This window comes from Podospora pseudocomata, chromosome 6 (genome assembly GCF_035222375.1).
Source record: "Podospora pseudocomata strain CBS 415.72m chromosome 6, whole genome shotgun sequence".
NCBI classification, from domain to species: domain Eukaryota; kingdom Fungi; phylum Ascomycota; class Sordariomycetes; order Sordariales; family Podosporaceae; genus Podospora; species Podospora pseudocomata.
The window spans coordinates 3,679,043-3,700,920 of NC_085890.1; the positions used below are offsets into that span (position 1 = coordinate 3,679,043).

The 21,878-nt window shown below is 52.8% G+C and overlaps 8 protein-coding genes across 8 annotated transcripts; 4 read left to right on the top strand and 4 right to left on the bottom strand.

Annotated features, from left to right (window-relative positions):
• Positions 1–636: 636 nt before the first annotated feature.
• On the bottom strand, positions 637–1,497 carry QC762_609470 (uncharacterized protein; the record flags this gene model as incomplete). Its single annotated transcript, XM_062892623.1, has 1 exon — positions 637–1,497. The coding sequence occupies one exon, from the start codon at positions 1,495–1,497 to the stop codon at positions 637–639; it is 861 nt and encodes a 286-aa protein (XP_062741224.1).
• A 278-nt stretch (positions 1,498–1,775) lies between these two features.
• QC762_609480 (uncharacterized protein) lies at positions 1,776–4,744 on the bottom strand. The gene is made up of 3 exons (XM_062892624.1): positions 4,386–4,744; positions 4,217–4,300; positions 1,776–4,161 (listed from the first exon to the last, which is right to left on the bottom strand). The coding sequence occupies exons 1-3, from the start codon at positions 4,405–4,407 to the stop codon at positions 1,982–1,984; spliced, it is 2,286 nt and encodes a 761-aa protein (XP_062741225.1). The 5' UTR covers positions 4,408–4,744; the 3' UTR covers positions 1,776–1,981.
• A 35-nt stretch (positions 4,745–4,779) lies between these two features.
• Positions 4,780–5,775, top strand: QC762_609490 (uncharacterized protein; the record flags this gene model as incomplete). The annotated part of the gene is made up of 3 exons (XM_062892625.1): positions 4,780–4,788; positions 4,868–4,984; positions 5,059–5,775. The coding sequence occupies 3 exons, from the start codon at positions 4,780–4,782 to the stop codon at positions 5,773–5,775; spliced, it is 843 nt and encodes a 280-aa protein (XP_062741226.1).
• Positions 5,776–5,994: 219 nt separating this feature from the next.
• On the bottom strand, positions 5,995–8,625 carry QC762_609500 (uncharacterized protein; the record flags this gene model as incomplete). Its single annotated transcript, XM_062892626.1, has 1 exon — positions 5,995–8,625. The coding sequence occupies one exon, from the start codon at positions 8,623–8,625 to the stop codon at positions 5,995–5,997; it is 2,631 nt and encodes an 876-aa protein (XP_062741227.1).
• Positions 8,626–9,419: 794 nt separating this feature from the next.
• Positions 9,420–10,325, top strand: QC762_609510 (uncharacterized protein; the record flags this gene model as incomplete). Its single annotated transcript, XM_062892627.1, has 2 exons — positions 9,420–9,614; positions 9,696–10,325. 2 exons carry the CDS (start codon positions 9,420–9,422, stop codon positions 10,323–10,325), a joined length of 825 nt encoding a protein of 274 aa, XP_062741228.1.
• Positions 10,326–13,969: 3,644 nt separating this feature from the next.
• GAS5_2 (1,3-beta-glucanosyltransferase) lies at positions 13,970–16,242 on the top strand (the record flags this gene model as incomplete). The annotated part of the gene is made up of 2 exons (XM_062892628.1): positions 13,970–15,514; positions 15,568–16,242. Exons 1-2 carry the CDS (start codon positions 14,819–14,821, stop codon positions 16,240–16,242), a joined length of 1,371 nt encoding a protein of 456 aa, XP_062741229.1. The 5' UTR covers positions 13,970–14,818.
• Positions 16,243–16,913: 671 nt separating this feature from the next.
• On the top strand, positions 16,914–19,399 carry QC762_609530 (uncharacterized protein; the record flags this gene model as incomplete). The annotated part of the gene is made up of 5 exons (XM_062892629.1): positions 16,914–18,423; positions 18,492–18,770; positions 18,825–18,986; positions 19,045–19,062; positions 19,116–19,399. 5 exons carry the CDS (start codon positions 16,914–16,916, stop codon positions 19,397–19,399), a joined length of 2,253 nt encoding a protein of 750 aa, XP_062741230.1.
• Positions 19,400–19,466: 67 nt separating this feature from the next.
• On the bottom strand, positions 19,467–20,548 carry QC762_609540 (uncharacterized protein; the record flags this gene model as incomplete). The annotated part of the gene is made up of 3 exons (XM_062892630.1): positions 19,467–19,886; positions 19,937–20,412; positions 20,440–20,548. 3 exons carry the CDS (start codon positions 20,546–20,548, stop codon positions 19,467–19,469), a joined length of 1,005 nt encoding a protein of 334 aa, XP_062741231.1.
• Between the last annotated feature and the right edge of the window lie 1,330 nt (positions 20,549–21,878).

Genomic DNA, 21,878 nt, shown 5'->3' on the forward strand with positions numbered 1-21,878 from the left:
AGCATAAGAAATTACTACTAAAATTGTCTGAACTTTCTCGTATGTTTTCCTCGTATTCCAGTGTGGATGGCGTCTTTGATTAAGGTTGGATGCCTATTCCAGTTCTAATGCGCGCCAAATCGGGACTTTCCTTCTTTTCCTGCCCTTTGAAAACTCCACTTGCACCACACACAGTGTCGGTCCATTGTAGCATGGCTGAACACAGTATCTGTTCCATGGTACGAGCCGACTGAGATGGCCATGATAGCGCAGCCGTCTTCTGAGACTAAGATGGCATTCTCCAAATGAAAGCAAAGGCTTTTCAACACCGCAAAAGGATCAACGATCAACTGCAAAGTATTTTGAAGACTTGCTGGTCAACTGCGCTTGTTTTATACGGGACCCATCAGTAGCAGGAAGAAGGGGTAGCTCGCTGGAACTGAACATGTCACAAATAGTTGCTTTATAGACTACATTTCAGAGCCTCGACGTCACTTGACCATCATTCTCACCCTCCAGCTCTATCTCACGCCCATTATACACGCTAATCGGTTCATGCTGCTGCTATCTTCAGACTGCCAAAGCCACAACCGTGTCCGGACAAGTGAGGTTCCCAAGATCGTAATTCCGCGTGACTCTCTCAAACGGCGACCCGACCTACAACTTGCTATCCACCCATCTCGGCTTCCTCTTCTCAACAAAACTCCTCACCCCCTCCTTCATATTCTCCCCAGCATCAATCCTCCCATAAATCCCCCGTTCCACAATATCCGTCGCCATTTCCGGCCCGACCCCCTCCCACCCCATCCTCAACCCCTCCCTTGTAGCAATAACAGCATCAGGACTATTCCCCGCAAGCTCCTCCGCAACCTTAACCGCCTCCTCAACAACCCTCCCCTCCCCGACAACAAAATTCACCAACCCCCACCCCTTCATCTCCTCGGCCGTATAACTCACCCTCCCCAAAAGCGCCATCTCCCCCGCCCTCTGCCTTCCCACAGTCCTCATCAACCTAGGCAACGCCCCAGCAAGCGCAATAACTCCCTTGCCCACCTCCGGCAGCCCAAACCTCGCCTTCGCCCCATCAGCAACAACCATATCACAATTAATCACCATCTCCATCCCCCCTCCAAAACAAAGCCCATTCACCGCCGCAATAATAGGTTTCTTTCCCCCAGACCTGTTCGACAACCCCCCAAAACCAGCCGTAGTCATCTTCCGTGCCTCCACATGCTGATCGTGACCGCTCCCCTCCGGTGCATGAGACGAATCCCATTCTTTGAGATCGGCACCGGCGCAAAACGCCCTGCCCGTACCGGTCAAGATGGCGCAGCGCAGCCAGGGTTGGGTGTCGTACCAGTTCCACAGGTGGGCCATGGCGATGTGCTGGGGGATGGGGATCGAGTTTAGGGCTTTGGGGCGGTTGAGCGTCACCAGCAAGACATGGGGCGCGGGGAAGGAGATGTCGGTGTGGGGGACGGCGGGAGGGGGGTTGGTGATTTCTTTGGGGAGCGTCATCGTGGCGTTGTTCGTGATGGTGATGATAACAACGGTAAAGGAAAAGGTAGGTAAGTTTGACGGTTGACAACAGTTGTACCTACATTGAACTAAAAAGATGACTATGCTCTGATATAAGTCAACCACCCCTCACTAACCCTGGTCGGTAACGGCGTCATTCTGTTGGGGTTGGCCGTGGAGGACGCGGTCCCGCGGCGCGGATTGGGTGGCAACGGCATCCGTGCCGAGGCTCACTCGGGTCTCCAACTCCGGCAGGCAAGCAATGCTTGTTCTCGACTCCAACTCCAAATATCAACGTGTCCGTAGAAGAAAACCAACAACAAATTACAAGTTTCCTACGCTTGCGAATCTAACCAGCAAACTCCTTCACCCTGAAAATCGTGACCCCAGCTACAGCTGCTCCAGTGTGCTTTTCAGTAATAAATGTACAGCAATGAATAAATCCCACCCGTTTGTCCCAACATCCCAACAATGTTACGCCAGATCAGGCAGGCAACCCGCGCTTCTCGCTCTCTGTAAAGAAGATAACCATGCGCCAAAGTTTCTTCACAAGATCTTCTGCGTCTTCATCCAGAGCCTCGCCGAGGGTCTCAACCAGCTCGGCTGGCTTCTGATGTTTGCGCAAGTGCTCCTCCACCACGTCCACCAGAAACTGCTCTTGCACACCCAGAAACTCAACAACCTTCTTCTCAACAAAAGGCCTCAGCTTATCACGGATGATGCCTTCCTCCAAGTAGTCCCACTTGACATCCCAGGCCCACAAGCCTTCCTTGTCGACGGGAATTTCTTGAGCGAGCGCGCGGACAGCATTCGCAATGTCCTCCTCTGTCATGGCCTTGGTGTCGGTGATGGGCTCAAACTTGATGGGTATAAGGGTGCGCTTCGTAGTCTTGTCTTGCTCGTCATCGTCCAACAAGCCCTCCACCTCGGCAACAGTGCGCCGTGTAGTGGCAGCGCGCTGGGCAACCTTTTGAGCAGCAGCACCGAAAGAAATGGTAACTTTCTGCGGTGCTGCAGGGGCGGCCGCAGGGGCAGCAGGGCGATGGGCAGTCATCGCCTCAGCTTGGCGCTCGAGGAAGGAGTCAGCCATATCCCTGGCATGCTCCATATCGGCCTCAGCCTTGCGCAGCTCTTCCTGTTCCTGTCTTCGGTCCATCTCGTCGCGTGCCGCTTCCTGATTGCGGAACGCGGTCCGATCTCGGATCCATTGACTGTGATCGCGGTAGTAGAGGTGGACCTTGCGCGATGTTTCCCTCTCGTCATCCCAGTTTTTTTCCTTATCCAACTGATCCTCTTTCCTCCTAGCAAAACCTTCTGTCTCAACCCTCTCACGCTCACGTTCTCTCTCCAAGGCAGCGGCGCGTTGTCGCTCACGATTAACCCACTTCCGCTCCGCCTCCAAGTAAGCTTTATCCTCCTCTGCGCGCTGCTTGGAAAGCTCGCGCTCGTAGAGCTCTTCGTCGTCGGCATCTGTATCGTCGTCATCTCGAAATTGCGGCCCGTGACCGTTAGTGGTGCCTCCGTTCACAAAGTCAATGCCCCGGTTTTGCCCTCTAGGACCTGACGGCGCATTGGGAACACCACGTGGGCCAAGAGGAATGCTGTTGGAGTTGGCACCTGGCGGAGGAGAGTCAAGTCGAGATTTCCTCGGCGCGCCATTACGTTGCCTCTCTTGCTCCTCAAACTCTTCTTCTCTTCGAAGCCGTTCCAGATCGCGACGATTGCTCCGATCTCGGAAGGCAGCGATTTCGGCGGCAACTGTAGCGCGCATTTCAGCAGGAATATCGGCGAGGTCATCCTCGGGCGCAATAGGGATATTGATCACTTCAATATTGTCGCCAATCCCATTCATGCCATTGCCCATGGCGGTATCTCCTTCAGCATCCCTGCCACCGCCAGCTCTGGGGTAGAACAGGTTCCGAATGAAATGTTTGAGAGATTGCCGAGCCTCGTACAACCTCGCGTCGTAGTTGGAGTCATCAGGGAGTGCTTCCTTCCAAGACTCAATGTACCTTTCGGTACTGGAGTCTACCACAACCTGCAACTTGACTTTCTCAATGTCCTCGAATTTGTCGTCTTCGTCGGCGGGAGGGTTCTCGATCGGCGCTTGTTTCTTCACGGGTACCTCGACGTCTTTGAGTAACTCGACTGCGAGGGCAAGTGATTCAGGGTCTTCGTACTGAGCAAAACCAAACAAGTCCCCCTTGTGCTCTGACAGATGGGACTGAGCCGAGCCCCATCTTTGCACCCTGCCAACTGCGTTCAACAGCTTTTGAATTCCCTCTTCGCCGCCCACGCCACTCGGAATCTTGTGCACGAATATTGTTCGCAGTCGCTCCTCGGGGGTGGGTGGTACTAGTGACTGTATATTCTCTCTCATCTGCGCCCGGGACTGGTCGTGCCTGTCTGAACCAAGACCAAGTCTGGCTGATGTGGGGGTATGAGAATCTCTTCGATCGGTCAGAGAGGCGCCAGGCTTGAGAGGCGGGACGGTGGGGCCGAGGCGAATCACCGGAGCGTTGAAGTTGATGTTGGGAAGATTGGGCGGTGGTTGAAAGGATGCAGGCAGGCCGCTTGGTCGATTAGCTTGGGCAGAGAGACTAGACTGCTGGACACCCGGGGGTGGTGCCATTCCAGGGGCAGAGGACATGCCTGGAGGGGGCCCTGGAGTAGATCGGTTAGCAACAGCGGAACATAAGGCTGAGGGACGACAGCATACCTAGACCGGGAGGTGGTGCCATTCCAGGAGCATGAGTAGCGCCCGGGAAGGCAGCATAGCTGGGAGGAGCGCCATAAGGCGGGGCTATAGAGTAAGAAGTGTCAGCATCAGCTACCAAGAACGAGGCTGCGATGAAAGTTGAGGATCGCGGCGAGCAAGGCTGACCCACCTCCATAAGGGTTGTATGCCATCGCCGAGACGTGGCAGCGGGGTTGATATGAATGAAGCTGTGGTCTCGAGAGGTGTTCCTTGGATAATATTCTGGCTTGGCGCGACAATCGTGGGGTATTGTGATGGGAGCGTGGTGAATGATGCAGAGGTCAAATTTGTTGTCTTGACAGCGACTGGCAAAAGTTCAACTCCAACGACTGACACAGCTAAGTGCACGGTCCATCGCCATGGTGGTACTTGGTACTTCTGGCCCACCTTTGCAGTGTCTCAGCCACGTGACTTGGCAGTGAATGAAGTCAAGAATACCTCAATGGCTGCTCCAAAACTCCATTATCAAGAATATAAACGTCCTTCTGGATAGCTATCAAGATCTGAAAGCCAGTCAGGGAAGCATGTTTGAGGTGTGCTGCCTCTAGTAGGCTCTGACATGCAAAGTGGGAGAAGCACCAGCCACACATCAAACAACGACACCAGCCACAGCTACCAACCAATTCGGAGATAGCCGTGCCGAGCGCGCGACTTCAAGAAAATAAATCGAAACCTTTCACAGTCCTGAGCACCTCAACGGCAGCGCCACGGATATCCGTGATCAATTGCGTACGCTCTCTCTCTGTTGGGTCCCTGCTTCGTCTGCCATAGATACTGACCTTCCCTCCCTCAGAATCATGGAGTTCCGCCCACTCGCCCAGATCTGCCGCACGGCAACATCATCATCAACCAAACCATCACCCCTCCTCCTCAACCTTACCCAAACCTCCCACTTCTCCACCGCCCGAGTGCTCCGTCGAGAAGCCACCGCTGCCGCCCCTTCACCATCCACCACCACCACCACCACTACCTCCCGCCCCCAACAAAAAATCCTCGGCCTCGCCTCCAAACTCAACCGCACCCCCGCCCCTAGACCACCCCCCCTCAAAGCCGACCCCTTGTTCGGTCCCTCCTCTTCCTCCTCCACCGGCTCCCTCTCCACCTCCCGCTCCAGCCTCTTTAACCGCACCGTCGGCAAAAAGGAAACCCAAGTCTTCTCCGCCATCATCAACCGCGACGCCAAAGAGTCCCTCAGCAAAGAATCCAGCGGCACCCTCTCCAACCTGACCACCGCCTTGTTCATGACAAACGCCGGCCTCCAAACCCCCGACATCCGTCTCCGTCCTACCAGCGGCCGTACCGTCCCCGTCAAGAGCAACGATCCCGCCAGAGCGTTCAAGGTGCTCAACGCGCTGTGCAGACACAATAACTTGGCGAACACGGTCAGGGAGCAGAGGTTCCATGAGCGGCCGGCGCTCAAGAGGAAGAGGAAGCTGAGGGAGAGGTGGAGGACGAGGTTCAAGGATGGGTTTGTGGCGGTTATCGACCGGACGATGGAGTTGAGGAAGCAGGGGTGGTAAGGGCAGGACTGAGGGAAAGGGTGGGTAGGGAGGGGTGTAGATCTTGTAACAACAATAATCACGAGAGGTCACAAAAATAGACTGTGTTTGGTATTTTTCTTTCTGGTATTATGTATCATCTGCCTTGGCCTTTCGCTGCCCATCTTGGGAGGTGTATACAAACTGCAAGATATGCAAACTGCAAACCTCAAAAAAACAACATCCATCCCATCGCTATACCTAAAAATCACTCACAGCCCAATTCCTTCCCCTCATTACCGGCGTGCCCACCGGACTCGTCGCAATCTTCGGTCTGCTCATAAACACCGCCTCATAATCATCCTCCTTCCCCTCATTAATCAACTCCTCGGCAATCAACAGCGTGGTGTTTCCCTCATCCTGATAACTATCCTCTCCTTCCTCATCCAACGAAGAAAAATATGCACTTCTCGGTCTTCCTCCCTGATTCTGGGGAGTGGCGGGTGCCGCTTTAGCCTGCCGGAGGGATCTCCTCCGCTCAATCTGAGCCTTTTGCTTGACGGCTTCAAAGTTGGCCATGGAGCGGCGGGTGCGGGAAACGAGGTCTTCGTAACCGTTTGTGCCTGTCGGTGGGGAGGGAGGGGTGATAGAAGGAGGTTGGGGTTGCTTTTGCGGTTCGGGGGCCGGGGAGTCGAGGAGCAGATCGTCGTCTTCGGCGGAGACACGCAGGTTGGCGTGGGAGGTGCGCCGGGCCATGGAGAGGCGGGTTCGTTCGGCTAGGGAGAGGGTGTGCCTGCTTCGCTTGATCGGGGAGGGGGAGGCGTTGCTGACGGAGGCGAGGATTTGGTCGGCCATTTGCTGGGTTGGAGATGGCAACTCTTCTGGTGAGGAGGCAAGTTCGGGGGAGAGTTGTGGCGCAGGTAAGACGGTATTCCGTGTTGGGGTTAGGACCGGCTTGGGTGGTGAACTGAGACGCCTTCGTGGGCTCTGAGTGGGTGTGGGTGTCTGGGTAGGTTCCCGTCTTCTTGGTGATGGTGTATTCGATTTGATGGTGGCTGCCCGGCGGAGAGCGTGACGGGAGGGTGTTGTTGGGATTTCATTCACGTCAATTTCATCGTGGTAAAACGACTGTGCCTTTCGAAGAACCGGCTCAAACACCGGCTCGAGCTTGATCGGGTCCCGGCGCGGAGGTGATGGGCGGACCGCGATTGGCGTTGGCTCATGGTCGCTAATGTCTGAGATCTCCTCGCTCTCGGACTCGACAACGCCGTCCAAATCTAATGGCGGGACTGCCGTGGGCGTTTGTTGGAAGAAGGATGGAATGTGGGGCACGCTGGGAGTAATGCCATCCAACTCGGCCTTGAGATTCGAAATCAACTTCTCGTACTCGTGATCGAAATCGCTCGCCCTGCTTGAGGCCAGCTTCTTTGTGCTTGCCCGCCCGATATGGAGGGTCTCATGTCCTCGAAATCCAAGATCAATACCCTTTGGTCGTTCCTGTGCTCCAGCCTGTCGTGTGGTAGACCCTGATGCGGTGTCCCCAAACATCCTCTGGCGGAAGCCCTGCCACCTTTCCAGCCTCTCCCTCTGGCTTCTAACACGGTCGTCGAGCTGTTCCAGCAACCCAGGCTCTTTTTCGTCCAGCTCAGCCAACCGATCAGATTGAACCCTCCTCCAAACCCTGTCAAAGGGCGCTGACAAGACTCCATCTCTCTGGGCCTGGCTGTCCCCATGCAGGAGCGTCTCCATCCAGCGCTCGCTTCCCGTCCAGTTGTTCCTAACAGTCTTCCATACATCTCGTCTGGTTTGTTCAGGCACTCCTTCCTCGCCGTCGTCGTCTTGGTCTTGCTGTTGCCTCCGCCTGCGTGCAATGCCTCGTTCTTTGTCTGCCAATATTTCGGCGAAGCTGTTGAATCTCTTTCTCAATGCATTCTTTTCGTCCAATGTTCTTTGCAAAGAGACCCTATGCGCCAGGACCAACACCGTCAGCTCTGTCTTGTCCCCAGAATAGCCCATATTCTCCAGCGCCAGTGCTTGAGCCAGTGGTGGACTCATTGGGTCTCGCGAGTTGAGCTGCCTCTCCGCGACGACTTTCTTCAAGACGACCGACGAGAATACCGCCAAGACCTCTTCCAGCCTCTCGCCCTTGCACTCGTCCAGCATCGTCTTGCGCACCACGGCATCTCTTCCCAGGACCCCATTCTTCTTGGCTTGTTCCAATTGTCTCAGCAAGGCGGCGCGCAGGTTCAGCGACTGAACCTGGTCGTTCGGAGGGAAGAATGGAAGCAATTTGTTTCTTGTTTCGTCCCTGTCGTAGAGAGCGAAGAGGTGGTACAGGGCCCATTCGACGCATTGGATGCGCTTCTTCTGTCCGCCGGCATCTTTGGCGTTGAATGTCGAGGGAGAGATACCGGGCCAGTCAGGCGAGAGGTCTAGGTCGAGGAGGCGGAGGTTCGTCAGAAACAGCGAGACGTTGGAGATGGAGGTCGGTGAAGCGACAACGGGCAACGAGGCTGATGGGTGCTGGGGCGGCGGGGCAGATGGGGCAGTCCCACGAATTGAGTTCAAGGTCGTCGAGGGAGGCGGTTTGCTAAGATGGGAGGGCGCACGGGTCGAGCGAGTGTAGGTGGCAATGGATGTGGTCGAGGTAAGGTTCGCCATGGCTGGAGCATCTTCTTCTCTAACACCAACTTTGCAAGATTCCGGGTTCGCTGATGACTGGGCTAGTCCAGTCAGTGAATTGGGGACTGCGCAACCAGTCGCAAACAGAGGAAAACGAGTGACGGTTCCAGAGCGTCGTCTGGGAAAGAGAGACAGGGCAAACTTCAGGCGGTCAAGAGGCAGAACAGCTGGCAATTGCACACACACAATGGACACACGTGGACGGCGCATTCGGCAACACCAAAGCTCCCTCGATCATGCACGTAGCGGGTGGTAAACAATCCAAGTGGGGCCGCTCGAGTCGCATGCGCTAGCCAACAGCACTGCCAGCGATTGGCCCCGTTGCCAGGAGCATTCAGGGTTAGGGTACATGATCAGTCATGCTTCCAACTTGCTCTGTCTCAACATGCATCAACATTCACAGGGCCCAAGTTGGCCATTTGCTCGGCCAGATATTTGAACCTACTTGAGTTCCGGCTACTTGAGACACCAAGGTACCCATCATGTCGCCAACAAACTTGAGCTCAAATTTCGAGTGGGGTTCCTTGGATTCAACGCCTCCCCATCACCAAGAGGACGATGGACCAACAAAGTCATTTACGAATAACAGGAGATGAGGCCTGCTTAATAATACCTAACGCAATTTCTGATTGTACTTGGTGGTTTCTGTAAACCCCTCAGGGTTCTTTCCTGGCCCTCTTGCGTCATCGTCCTCCCCCTTGCCATTGATACCTGAGGACCAGGGCGTTGGACGCTGAATAGGGGCCCTGTGTACATTGTTCACATTGTTCAGGCAGTGTCCTTTTCACAATGACCATGAAGCAGAGCTCGCCGCCGAGAATTCGCTGCACTACACTCCGCCCTTCTCCTTCATATCTCTTCCGATTTTCGCCAAAAATCACAACAACCATCAACAGGTCACCTCAGTTCCATGAACCAGTAAACCTCTCTCTTGTTGTATCTTAACACTCAGCGACTGACAGTTCTCGCATAGTTTCGCGACTTACATTGTGTGAACAAGAGCCATGGCCGCTCGCCACGACTATCTCCCCTCCAAGCACGACACCAGCTTGCTTCCTCGCTGGATAATACAGACCTCCAACAACATCATCAAAGCACGCAAGGCTGAAATTGCCAAACTCCAGTCGCACGAAATCAACAAGACGGGTCAAATTAGGGTCGATGGGATCGTCCCGTTGTGCCGACTCATTGCCAAGCATGTCACCAACGTCTCACCATAAATTTACCGACTCTTTCAGTCCATAATTGATGCCCGGACCGCCAGTTATTCAATTTTCCAGAGGTTCGCGATCCAGACTCAAGACAAAAATGTTGAGAAATGCAATTATACCCAAAAGTTCTTCATCGACACACTCGTAGTGGTCTTGGAGGCCCTCGGGAGTACGCCTTCGAAGCCGGGGGCAAGCCAGAATGCGGATCATGGTACTTCATCAGTTAGCAAAGAGGAGGTCGAGCAGCTCATCTCCGCCAATAGATTTGTCCCTCTCCAGAATGGCGAGATAGATGGGTCTAGCGACAAGGAGGTCCCACAACAGTCATCGACGACCCAACCACGCAAACAAGCCCGTCCTGGTAGAGCAAAGAAGGGCAAGAAAGGCAAGAAGCACAACCACAAACGCCCAGAGCCTTCCGTCTCAGAAGAAGATCCCGTCAATCTTTCACTGGAGGATTACAAGCTCATTGAAGAAAAAGATTCGGAATGGGGGTACATGTGGGCTGCATCCGATTTGGCCCAAAACTGGATACAGCTTCGCCGCTCTCTTCAAGAGGTTTGGCGAGATGTCGCATACAACCACCTCAACATTGCTATTGGTGGCACGCTCTCCAACTCCGCCATTGCCATGATCCAACGACGTTCAAGAGCGATTTTGTTAATTTTCCCGACCATGATTCATATGGCAGCATCATGAACGTAGTCACCTGGGGGTTGCCTTATGAATTGCAAGGCAAAATATTACACTTGTGGTCGTTGCCCCAATTCCGACCAGACAACTTTACGCCTTCCAAAGAGATATGTGTTGATGCCAAAGAGCAGTTGATGGCCTATCCCTACAACTATATCGTCGAATTCACCACTGATTTCCAACACACTCGCTCTGGCAAGCTAACTAAGCGCATGCCCGCGGAACTCAACAGCTGGGACCCCAACCTCAGCCTCCAGACGGCGACAAAAGAGGAGTGCCTGCTGTGGCGAAGGAGCTACACGATCAATTGGCTGTATGAGATGGTAAATACGGTTTCAATGTCACATCCTCAACACCGAAAGGTCCTTGGGCTTCACGAGTTCTCAGCCTTCGTCACCCTCGCTCTGCAAAACCCGGACCCCCACTTCCGCCACAAGATCCTCCCTCATCATTTGTTTCAGCTGCAGCTGATCATGGACTCCATGACCATATCCCGAGGATGGGCCCAAAGTCTTCTTGGAGGGGATACGCTAGCACCACCAGCGGACTCATTCGATCCGCAACATGTCATCAAGGACGAGTTCCTGAATACTAAGCGTTACGGAACAGCACGGTTCCACGATATGATGCAGATATGGAATATAGAGAGCCCTGAGGAAAGGCAAGCATCTGATCCCAAGCTCCAAAAAGAAGCATCGAGTTTGGATGACTTGATAGAAGGTCTCCATGGGTTTCTTGGACAGCCCAAGCACGCCAATGGATCAACTATAGCTCATTCACGATTTATCCAAATACATGAAAACGGACTTTGGGCCTACTCGCCCTTTCTTTGCGGTGTCGGTTTAAGTGAAGGACTGGAACTGACTTACCGAGTCATAATGGGACTTTGGGATCGGAGTCCAGGACCCATCGTTCTTGTCCATCTGTACAACATAGTGTACCGAAAAGGCTATCTCAAAGAGCCCTGGATACGCTCCGTCTGGTGGAGTCTCAGTTTGCGCGATACCTGTTTCCTGATGGCAAGGCCCCAACTTTCCGCTTTCACAGGGCGCTGCAGCGGATGGTCCAACAGTTCGCCACACACGATTCCCACCGTGTTGAATGCTTGAGGACACACCACCAAAGGCTGCTGAGCCAATGGCCGAACGAAGATATTGATCTTCATGAACAGCTTGACGTGGGGCTTGCAAAATCTCCAACGAGAAATCGGATTTGGTGCTGTTCGCATTGTCGCTGGCTTTCAAGGTGTTGAAGATGGGGGATCGGGATGAAGAGTGTCTACAAATTATAGCTGAGGCATTCGACCCTTGTCGCAACAGGGCCAGTCCTAGAGCGCATATTTACTGGGATCGCCTCCTTCTTGCTGATGAGGAGGGTGAGCCGAAGAAAGGCCAATTGAATGCCGATGGAGATGGCTTGATTGATAATGGTGCCTGTTGTGTCATGTAGTATGGGTCGACATCGCATCAAGAGGTAGAGGGGAAATAATATGCAAGGATTCACCCTAAACCCCATTATGATCCCATAGATCTTCCACCAAACCTCTTTAATCCTCACAACACCCCTTTCTTTAACGACAACTCCATAGAAGCAACTCCTGTCATCCGCTTGTCAGCCTCAATCTTCCCAAGCAACATACCCTGATTAATCACCCCCTACCTAAACAGCCCCCATAAAAACACACAAATCCGAAATCAGGCTCGGGCAAGGAAGTAAACTGCCCCAAAAAGGAAAATAAGCCACATACCGAAAGTCAGTCTCATCAATCGGCACCGGGCACAATGATATATTCTTGCATTTTCTACCGAGCGACACATTTTACGGTACAGTCAATGTCATAAACCAACAAAATCCTTGTCTTTTGTAAGCTAACAAGGTGGGTATAGATGATTCAAGACAAAAGCCAAACAAAACAAAACCTCCTTTTACCCCTGACAGGCTGGGTGTGGGCCCCACTTTCCCCTGGCCATCACCTTAACTCACATGTAAGGTACAATAATTTCCTCCCGATACTACAACATTCTTCCAACCGAGTTCCCTTGCACCGTTCCCATTTCTTTCAATCGACATTGGGCTTTTCAGGGTTCTAAAGATTGGTTTTTTGTGGGGAGATAAACCCCTTGCCTTGGCCTGTGGCCAAGGACGTCTTTCTGGTACGACACTCTGTCCTCTTAGGAATTATTCGTCCGTAACCAAGTTACCAACACCAATAGCATGTTGGTGAGACTGCGGCAGCGGTGTAGTCGAGCGTGCCTGAGGTACTTTTATGCCGACATTGGATGTTTTGACGGCGATGCCTGCCTCGGCGACAAGTCAAAGAATGAAAGAGGGGTGTTTGAGCTCGACAGGCACACAACCTTAACGACAACAATCAAGTGAATTGGAAGGGCAAAAGAAGTGGATACTTGTCTCCCGGGCTAGAGCAGGCGAATGCTATAGGCATCCTACTCTTTTCTAGATATCGAATAGGAAGAGTTACCCTGAAAGCTTGAAAGCCTGTTTAGTTAAATACGCAACTTCGTAAGGTAAGCAGCTGCAATAGCAAACATCTCTCATAGTGATAGTCATGAGACCCCGCCCTTTGAAGCCTGACTAGCCAAAGATGATAGCCGGCTGCTACACACATAGTTCTTGTCGATGCCTTTGCCACCAGAAACAGCGAATTCCGAGCCCATTCTACCGCTACACCTTTCATCAAGATTCAAGGTAGCATGAGAACTTTTTGCGTTGAAAGCTCTCACCTCTACCGAAAGTTGCAGGCTGCTTTTTCCACACGTCTTCTCCCAAAAATGGGTGCCACGTCATATTGCAGGGACAGCAGCTCAACACGCCAGTCATTCAAGTTCTGGATGACCCGGTGAGATGATCGTTGAAAATAGCATATTTCTTGACCAAGCTCATCAACGGGAGAATCACACCTTCGAGCGGTGGTTGAGGACTCTAACGAGGACAAACTGTGATCAGACCAAATCGATGAGGAAGGCACTGGAGGACAAAAGACCCCATTCAAAGCCGTCATACTGGCAGAAGATTCGAGCTAGCATCATAAGTTAAAAGGATGTGGCTTGCCAGCTTGCTGATATTCATATCTTGTCTTGTTTCACTGTCCCGATGATCAACCAGGATGCGTCAAGGATCACAAAGCCGCCCCCCGTTACTTGGCATGTTCCAGCCAGCCAGATGTCAGAAAAGCCGGCGGCAGATGGTGAGCTGCAAAAACCCACCGTGAAGCATCGGGAGACGGTTTCAAACCAAACGGGATCTGGGTACTGATCAGCAACGGTTGCGCAAGCCGGAAGCCAAGCATTCCTTGAATCAACACGGACCAGCCATGACATCTGTGCCAGAGGCGGGGGAGACCGCAGGACGTTGTGGAATGGGCCGCCGGTTTCGAGCGCCGTCTTCCACAGCAAGCGCCGCCGAGGTGTCATCAACAAGTCGGTTTCGAAAAGTCTTTTCTCTGCTTCGGGAAGGCTGTCAGAAGCTTGTGGTGTTGCAGCGAGACGCCGTTGGTTCCAAACGCCGCTCGTCCGTTGCGGTGGACTTATAGCAGCTTGGCATATCACGTGAGAGGTTCCGCATTGGTGGAGATGTGTCGTGTTTGTGGAGACTGATGGCTGGTGCACTGTTTTTGTTATTTCGGGTACGAAGCCAACCCGGCCAATCTCACCGCAACATGCCGGCCGCTAATCCACTCCTGTCAGCTGTTGGAGGGCAATAATTCGATCCAAATTTCGTGTTCTTGTCGTTTGTTCTTGGAGAATTTATGAAGATATCGGAGGTCCAAGATATCGATGGGTTCTCGATGGTGATGCAATGCCAGCCGGAATCAGGAGTTTCCAACCGCAACAGAAACTTGGAATAGCGCCCAGCTCTGGGAAGCTAGGACCAGTGGACTGACCACCCAATTGGATCGACTTTGGGACCTGCAGCAATCGCTGGTCCAATCCGGCATTGGCAGCCAAATGGCAGATCCGCGCGATATCCGGTTTCCAGTGATGGCAGCGTGCTAGGGTTTAAGTGCCTAAAGAAGACGCGGACAACTGGGCCAGACCGTCTGCTGCCAACCTCTGCCAACCTCTACCAACGACCATTGGCGCTTGGCGGTCTAATTAACGAGCGACAGACCACCCTTGGCCCACGCAATGCAGCTCTTGGATCGAATCTTGGCCTGAGTCTTGGGGTGGCTATGCACCCCCTTTATCGAGGTTTCGGGATTCCGGGGGTGTGCCTGTTTTAATCTCCCTCTCTCCTGAAAATCTGCCTCCATCCCTCTCTTTTTGATCCGAAAAAATCATTCCAACAAACCTCTTCCTTTTCAGTCAATCGCTCATCGACTGCTTCTTCACCCCCCAGGCCATTCCGCTCGTTTTGGTGGCCTTTTTCAACCACGCTATACATTTAATTTTTTATCCAAATAGACGCCCCTGAACCCGACTGTTTTCCATACGAACCACGATAGGATCCTGATATCGAATTCACCACCACATCACGCCACAATGAAGACCACGACTGTTTTGTCCGCGCTCGCGGCTGCCGCTGCTGTGAACGCTACCCCAACTGCCACTCTCCCCCTCAAGGCCCGCCAGACGGAGCTTGAGCCCATCACTGCCACCGGCAACGCCTTCTACAAGGGCAAGGAGAGATTCTTCGTCCGCGGTATCGACTACCAGCCAGGTGGTGCTGCCGCCAATGTCGACCCTCTGGCCGATCCCAAGGTCTGCAAGCCCGACATCGAGAAGTTCAAGAAGCTCGGCATCAACACCATCCGTGTGTACTCGACCGACAACTCCAAGGACCACGATGAGTGCATGGAGGAGCTCGCCAAGGCCGGCATCTACGTCGTCCTTGATGCCAACAACCCCTTGTATTCTATCAACCGTGACGACCCTCACACCTCGTACAACGCCATCTACCTCCAGAGCGTCTTCGCCACCATTGATGCCTTTGCTAAGTACACCAACACCATGGCTTTCTTCTCTGGCAACGAGGTCATCCACGACCATGCCAACACCACCCTCACTGCCCGCTACGTCAAGGCCACCGACCGTGACATGCGCCGCTACATCAAGGCTCGCAAGTACCGCAAGATCCTGGTCGGATACTCTGCCGCCGATGTGACCGAGAACCGTCTCCAGACTGCTGACTACTTCAACTGCGGTACCGATGAGGAGCGCAGCGACTTCTTCGCCTTTGTGAGTTGACCGATTTTGACCGGCCCCGAGGCCGTTACACTAACATGATGCAGAACGATTACTCTTGGTGCACTAGCAACTTCATCGAGTCCGGCTGGGACCAGAAGGTCAAGAACTTCACCGGCTATGGTCTTCCCATCTTCCTGTCCGAGTACGGCTGCAACCACAACGTCCGTGACTTTGGTGAGCTCGAGTCCCTCATGCACCCCAACATGACCAGCGTCTACTCCGGTGGTCTCATGTACGAGTACTCCGAGGAGCCCAACAAGTACGGTATCGTCAAGATTGAGGGTGGCGACAAGGGCAACGGTTTCGACCAGACTGGCAAGCGCACTGAGATGCAGCCCGAGTTCAACAACCTGGTCAAGGCCATGAAGGCTTTCCCCGCCCCCAAGGGTCTTGCCGGCGCCAGCACCGAGAACAAGGCTTCCAAGTGCCCCGAGAACAACGACCACTGGATCGTCAGCACCGTCCTTCCCGAGATTCCCGAGGAGGCCCTTCAGTACTTCGAGAACGGTGCTGGCAAGGGCCCCGGCCTTAACGGCAAGGGCTCCCAGTGGGCTGGCCACGTCGCTTCCAAGAGCCCCGAGTTCCCCGATGGAGATGCCCAGGGCAGCACTGGCGGCTCTGGCTCCGATGACAACGAGAACGCTGCTCCCCGCGGCGCTGCCTCGATCCTCTTTGTCTCCGGCCTCGTTGCTCTCGTCGCCGGTGCCATTTCCCTGTAAATAACGCCATGTTTTCTTGGGTGTTGCTTTGCTTTTTGTTTTTGGACATAGGATACAGTTGAAGCGCTTGTGCTCTTTTTGGATAAAAAATGGGATGTTTTTTTTTGACAAGGTTCTTTTCTCTGGGTTCTTACATGAGCGCATTATGAACAGGTAATACCCGGGACATTTTGGTATCTGTTTCAGAGGCGGGTTTTTCGGCTGTACATGTTTGATAAAATACATGAATCTGATTTAATGCTAATCGTACCTACATTACGCTTCTCGCTCGTGTCTGTTCCTGTTGTCGAGGCTTCCTTCTCATTGCAGCAATCTGGGAATTGAGGAAGGGACTATCACGTGGACTTGCTCATTTCTCGCCCTACCTCTGTCGTCTTCAATTCCGGGTTTTTGGCCCAACCGACTCCCGGCCTGTCACATCGCGATTCAGCACACCTTCAAGGCCAGGACAGCCCTATCAGATCTTGTCATGGCGACACAGATGCTACTCGTCTTCGGAAGCGTGCAGCAGCTTGGGCAAATACCCCGCTGGCACCCGACTGTGGGCCTCACATAGGTATGGTTGTCCATAAAACACTGATACAGGACACTAGCAGACGCAAACCCCTTTCTGATTTTACATTACGCGCGACACCCAAAACAGTCCTCAACCATCATCGAACACATACATCATGACTTCACAGAGCCCCCAATATCAACACTTTGTCCCTCAGTTCCTCCTTCGTAACTTCTCTCACCCCTACAAGCCAGATGGACCAACCAAAGGCCGCAAATTCCAAAAGGGGATGTTCCCAAAAGACAAAGTCGTTCGGCACGTTGATTTCGCGGTTGATCCGCCTGTTATTTGTGAGAGTCCCGTCAACCGGATCTTGGGACTGGTCAACATGTACGACAACCCGAACAAGCCAACCGCTTTGCAACGAGAAGTCGAGATCCTGTTCTCCAAACTTGAACATCAAGCTAGCCAGATCTTCCGCAAGATCAGCAAGGCTTTCGAGCAGAAAAGTACCGTGGTTTCAATGTCACGAGCTGAACGCGATCTCATGCGCAAGTTCCTCTTCCTCCTCATGTACCGGAACAGAGGGTTTCATACCCGCTTCAACCATGCCACGCCCGACGGGTACAACGAGGATGATAAGGAGCTTGTGCGCGAGTACATGCGCAAGAACAATATCATCACGCCACTGGATGTGTGGCTCGACGGGATCAAGACCATCATCGAGCTCCCTATGGACCCGGGAAAGAAGTGGCTGGGGGTGTTGATGGGCAAGATGTACCCTCAAGACGCCATGTGGTTCTGGTTACACGCTGAGTTCTCCTACATGGCTATTCTCACCCCTGCAGAGGATGGCGACGAGTTTATTCTGACCGACAACGCGTATGCGATATTCGAAGGCCCCAATACTTCTGCGCTGGACGCGGAGACGCAGGAAGTCATTGATACTGAATATCTTCCCCTTCATACATTTGCACCTATTTCACCCAAGCTCTTGATCGTGCTCCGAGCCGACATATTTCCCGATCCCCTGGAAGACGCTGATGAGCGTGTTAGGGAGGCGCGGAAACTTATGCGATTAGCATGTCGTGCCCCTTTGGAATCCCCAGGCTCGGAGAAGGTTCGCTCATTGCTGGCGGACCTTCCCATCTCAAAAGCTCGAAACAACTACACGGTGATCGTTGATAGCCGACTTGAGCTCAAAGCCGGGCAGCCTCCTAAAAGACGCCAAACAGACAGATTCGACTTCACCATCTTCCCTGTCAAACAAAACCATGTCAACATGATCAACGGGATTTTTTTGGACAGTTGTGCCCCTTGTACAAGCATCGTGTTTGAGTCTCGTGACGCCTTTGCCCGCACACTCGAGTGGTATCTCACTGCACCTTGCAGCATGGGCAAAGTGTTGGGTGGGAAACACAAGGAGATCCGCCGCCGGGCTTTGTTCAAGTTGGAGGCCATCTCCCGAGCCTTGGGTTCGCAAAAGGAAACCAAGTGGCAAGATGTAGAAGAAGTTGTGATGGACAATGTCGAGCAGTGGCGAGCAGAGAACCTTGACAAGCAACGCAATCTTGTACGGCTCATGAACGCAGATCTTGACGGTCTATACGAAGGAGTTCACAGGCAGGCAAACAAATATGGAAGGCCATTCAACTCGAAGTCTTATGGCCCATACTTTCTCCTTGGTAAGTCTTCCATGTCTACGTTGCATTGGTCGACGCTCACGGTGTCTAACAAACTATCTCATACACAGGTGGCTCACGGTACACAGCAGAGGAGGACTTTGCACAGGCTAACTTGATACGAAGATTCAGAATCAAGATTGACCTCTGGTCTAAAGGGATGGTTGATGAAGTTATTCGGCAGAGAAACAGGGACTTGATCGAGACTGCCTACCTTCGGCTCCCGCCACGACGTGTTTGGATGCTCATCAAGCTGATCAGACTGATGCTCCTTGCCGGTCCGGATAAGCCGGTAGACCTAAAGCTAGCAAAAAGCGAATTCGATGGTCCAGAGGATACGATTGCACGGGGTATGTCCCGATGGGAGTTAAACTTTGATGACAGTCAAGGCTCACCGACCATAGTCCACCATCTTGTCACACCCAAAGTCCTAAACGACCTTCTCTGGAGGACTCACATCAACGACATGTATTCGAGACGGAATCATGGCGTTGACATTTGGGCCAGGCAGAACGGCGGCTGGGATCTTGCAGCGTGGGAGATGCCGTTTTTGCATCACATACGGGGTGCGTAGAGTTGCACTCAATTCAATGACTGAGGAAATTATAACTGACAATGTCATAGGAAGCATTAGAAACTGCGGTTAGGCCACTCTAACTATCAACAATGTGGCAATACTGACTCTAGCATGCCAGGAATACCTGCAATCGAGAAGTTCGGACTGGAAGTTCCCGGATCTCCAACCCCCGCTTGCACCATTGACACTTTTAGGGACATGAGACCGACGGATATACGCAAGACAATTGTCGAGCTCAATGTGAGGAAGCTAGCAGAGTTGGAATTTGACTCTCTTTTCGATAACCAGGTGGAATGTCACGATCTGTTGATGGAGTTCAAAAGGCTGTTCTTCCAGCTGTCATACCCAACCCCACCCTACACGTGGTTATTGGAAATGGCAGTTCGAGCTGGAGTGTTGTGAAGAAAATGGTAAACATTAAGCAGTCGTTCTTGCTTTTCATAAATCATTACAACAGTCTACCGATCCATCACTTCATAATATCCCAAGCCGTAACCCCCGTCTTGACCTCGTCACCGCTTTTCCTTCTGACCATACTCTCATCTTCCCCCTCCTTGGCCTTCTCGGTATCAGTCAGCTTCTTCTTCCGCTTCAGCTCAGCCCAAACGGAGACACCAATCCAGATGGCGCCAATAACACCTGCTACAGCGGCGTACACAGTCTTTTTCTGGTTCGTGGCTTGAGATAGATGCAGACCCAAGCCACCGGTGATGATGCCGATGATGATGCTGACCCGGCCGTTGGCCAGGTGGAGCTGGGACCAGATCTGGCGCTTTTGCACCTTGCGGAACTTGAGATGGTGCACCACGCCGAGGACGGGCTGGATGAGGAACAGAACGAGGAGGACAAGACCGAGAATAGGGTGGTAGTTTGTTGATGTATTCGACAGCTATCTCTTATTAGCATAGGGTGAAAAAGGGGGAAAAGGGGGGAACATACCAAAGACCCAGAAGGAATCCTGATCATGTTGACGAGGTAAATCCCCAGCGCAGCACCGCTAATGTAAATGATGGTGGCCAACACCTGGAAAATGACATGCACCCAGAATCCCCACTTCCCAGGCAACACCCGGAGAAGGATCGACCCAATGGGGAAAAGAACCACCATCGCCAGCGAGGCGAGGATCCCGTGGATGGTGCGGTAGTTCACCGCTTGTTGCGTGTCGAACGGGGCGCGGGAGTTGTTGTTGCCATTGCGGTAGCGGTAGCGGTAGCCGCCTGCGTTGCCGGTGCCAAAGTAGGCGTTTGTTGATGACGCCGAGTTGGAGTTGGAGTTGGAGTTGTGGCTGCCGGAAGAGGAGGATGTGTCGTCGTTGTCATTGTTGCTAGGGTGGTATCCAGTTCCGAAGCCGGTGCTGCTGCCGCCGCCGCCGAAGGAGGACCCACTTCTACCGCTGCCGGAAGAGGAGGACCCACTTCTGCTGCCGGAAGAGGAGGACCTACCACCACCGCCGCTGCTGCTGCCGCGGGCTGCCTCAACGGCGAAAGCTAAGCACGCGACGAGGAGCGCGATTTGGAGCAGGCGGAGGGTGAAGAAGGTGAGGGACTTCATTTGAGATCAGCACTCACTCTACACCAAAAAGAAAAGTATGTACAATGAAGGTGGTGAAAGAGGTGAGGATTATGATAACCATGGGCGTGCCATGGCTTTTAATTAAATCTTATTTTTGACAAGCTGGCGCAGGCACCCAACGTGGTACCAAAAAAGGTCCATCAGCAGCACTGCCTGACGGGACCTAGACCGCATTGTGGCATGCCGGCCGCGGGGATGGGAACAGGGTGTCTCAGGGGCCTCCTGGGTGAGATGGTGGGTGCGCATTGCGGCGCGGGTTAGGTGGTGCTGTTTAGTTCGGCGGGGTTGGGGTGATAGTTCCGGGCGCTAATTGTTTGTAGGTAGTGGGAAGAGAATAGCTGAGGTGTCACTGGGGATGGCATGTGGAAATTGCAAACTGGAAGCTGGAGATATTTGTTGATCGCAAGCTGGAGTTTTGGAGATTCTGGTCTGGGACTTTTGATGGGATTTTGAACGAGTTTGGTAAGGTAGGCAGCTGGTAATGCGATGTTCAAGATGCGACGGGCGCTAAGACTTGAGTCCGAAACCTTAACGTCCATTTGCTCTGGTCCCCGGGCGCTCCTGACAGGGGCTTAGTATCACTGGGGGAAAGGGCAAGAGGAGGGTATAAAACAGTCGGTTTATTGTGGCTTCAGATCCTTGTGATGGCACCTGTGAAAATCATCAGTTTGTATTTTGGCTGGTCTCGATATGTAAGGATCTTTTATTCGGCGCTAAGTATTTCAAGGAAAAATGGAAAAGAAAGAGGATGTGATGGATGTTGGCTCCCTCCCACTAACAATTCTTTCACCACTATCGTGAGAAAAAAAGAGCAAGCTAGCGCTTGACTCTTGGCAGGTGTTTCTTTGGCCTTTGCTGTCCCAGCAGTTTGTATGCCAACATTCATTGGCTGGATTTACGGGGCAACTGAGCCCCGCATCTCCACGCATAGGGCAGGTGCAACATGTGCTTGCATTGCAGGATGTCGGATCCGGGTGCACTGTCGACTTGAGTCTGAATCAAAGTCGCTATCTAATCTATTCGAGGCATCAACTGTCGTCACAGTCTGACAAAGGATTCGGGGGCCAGGGACAAAGAACCCTAACCTTCAACGCAAGCGTAGTGTTCATAATGCAATTGTTAATGAACAATTGGTTGTATTTGAAACGAGCCACAAAGACGCCATGATAAATCAGCAGTATTATTTAAGCCCACCTCCCTCCCGGTTTCGACTCAAAAACCACATCCATCTCGACAGTAATCTACCCCCACAACAAGCTGACGTCTCATACACCTGGAGTGCAGTGAGACGATAACAAAGCCAAGTGGC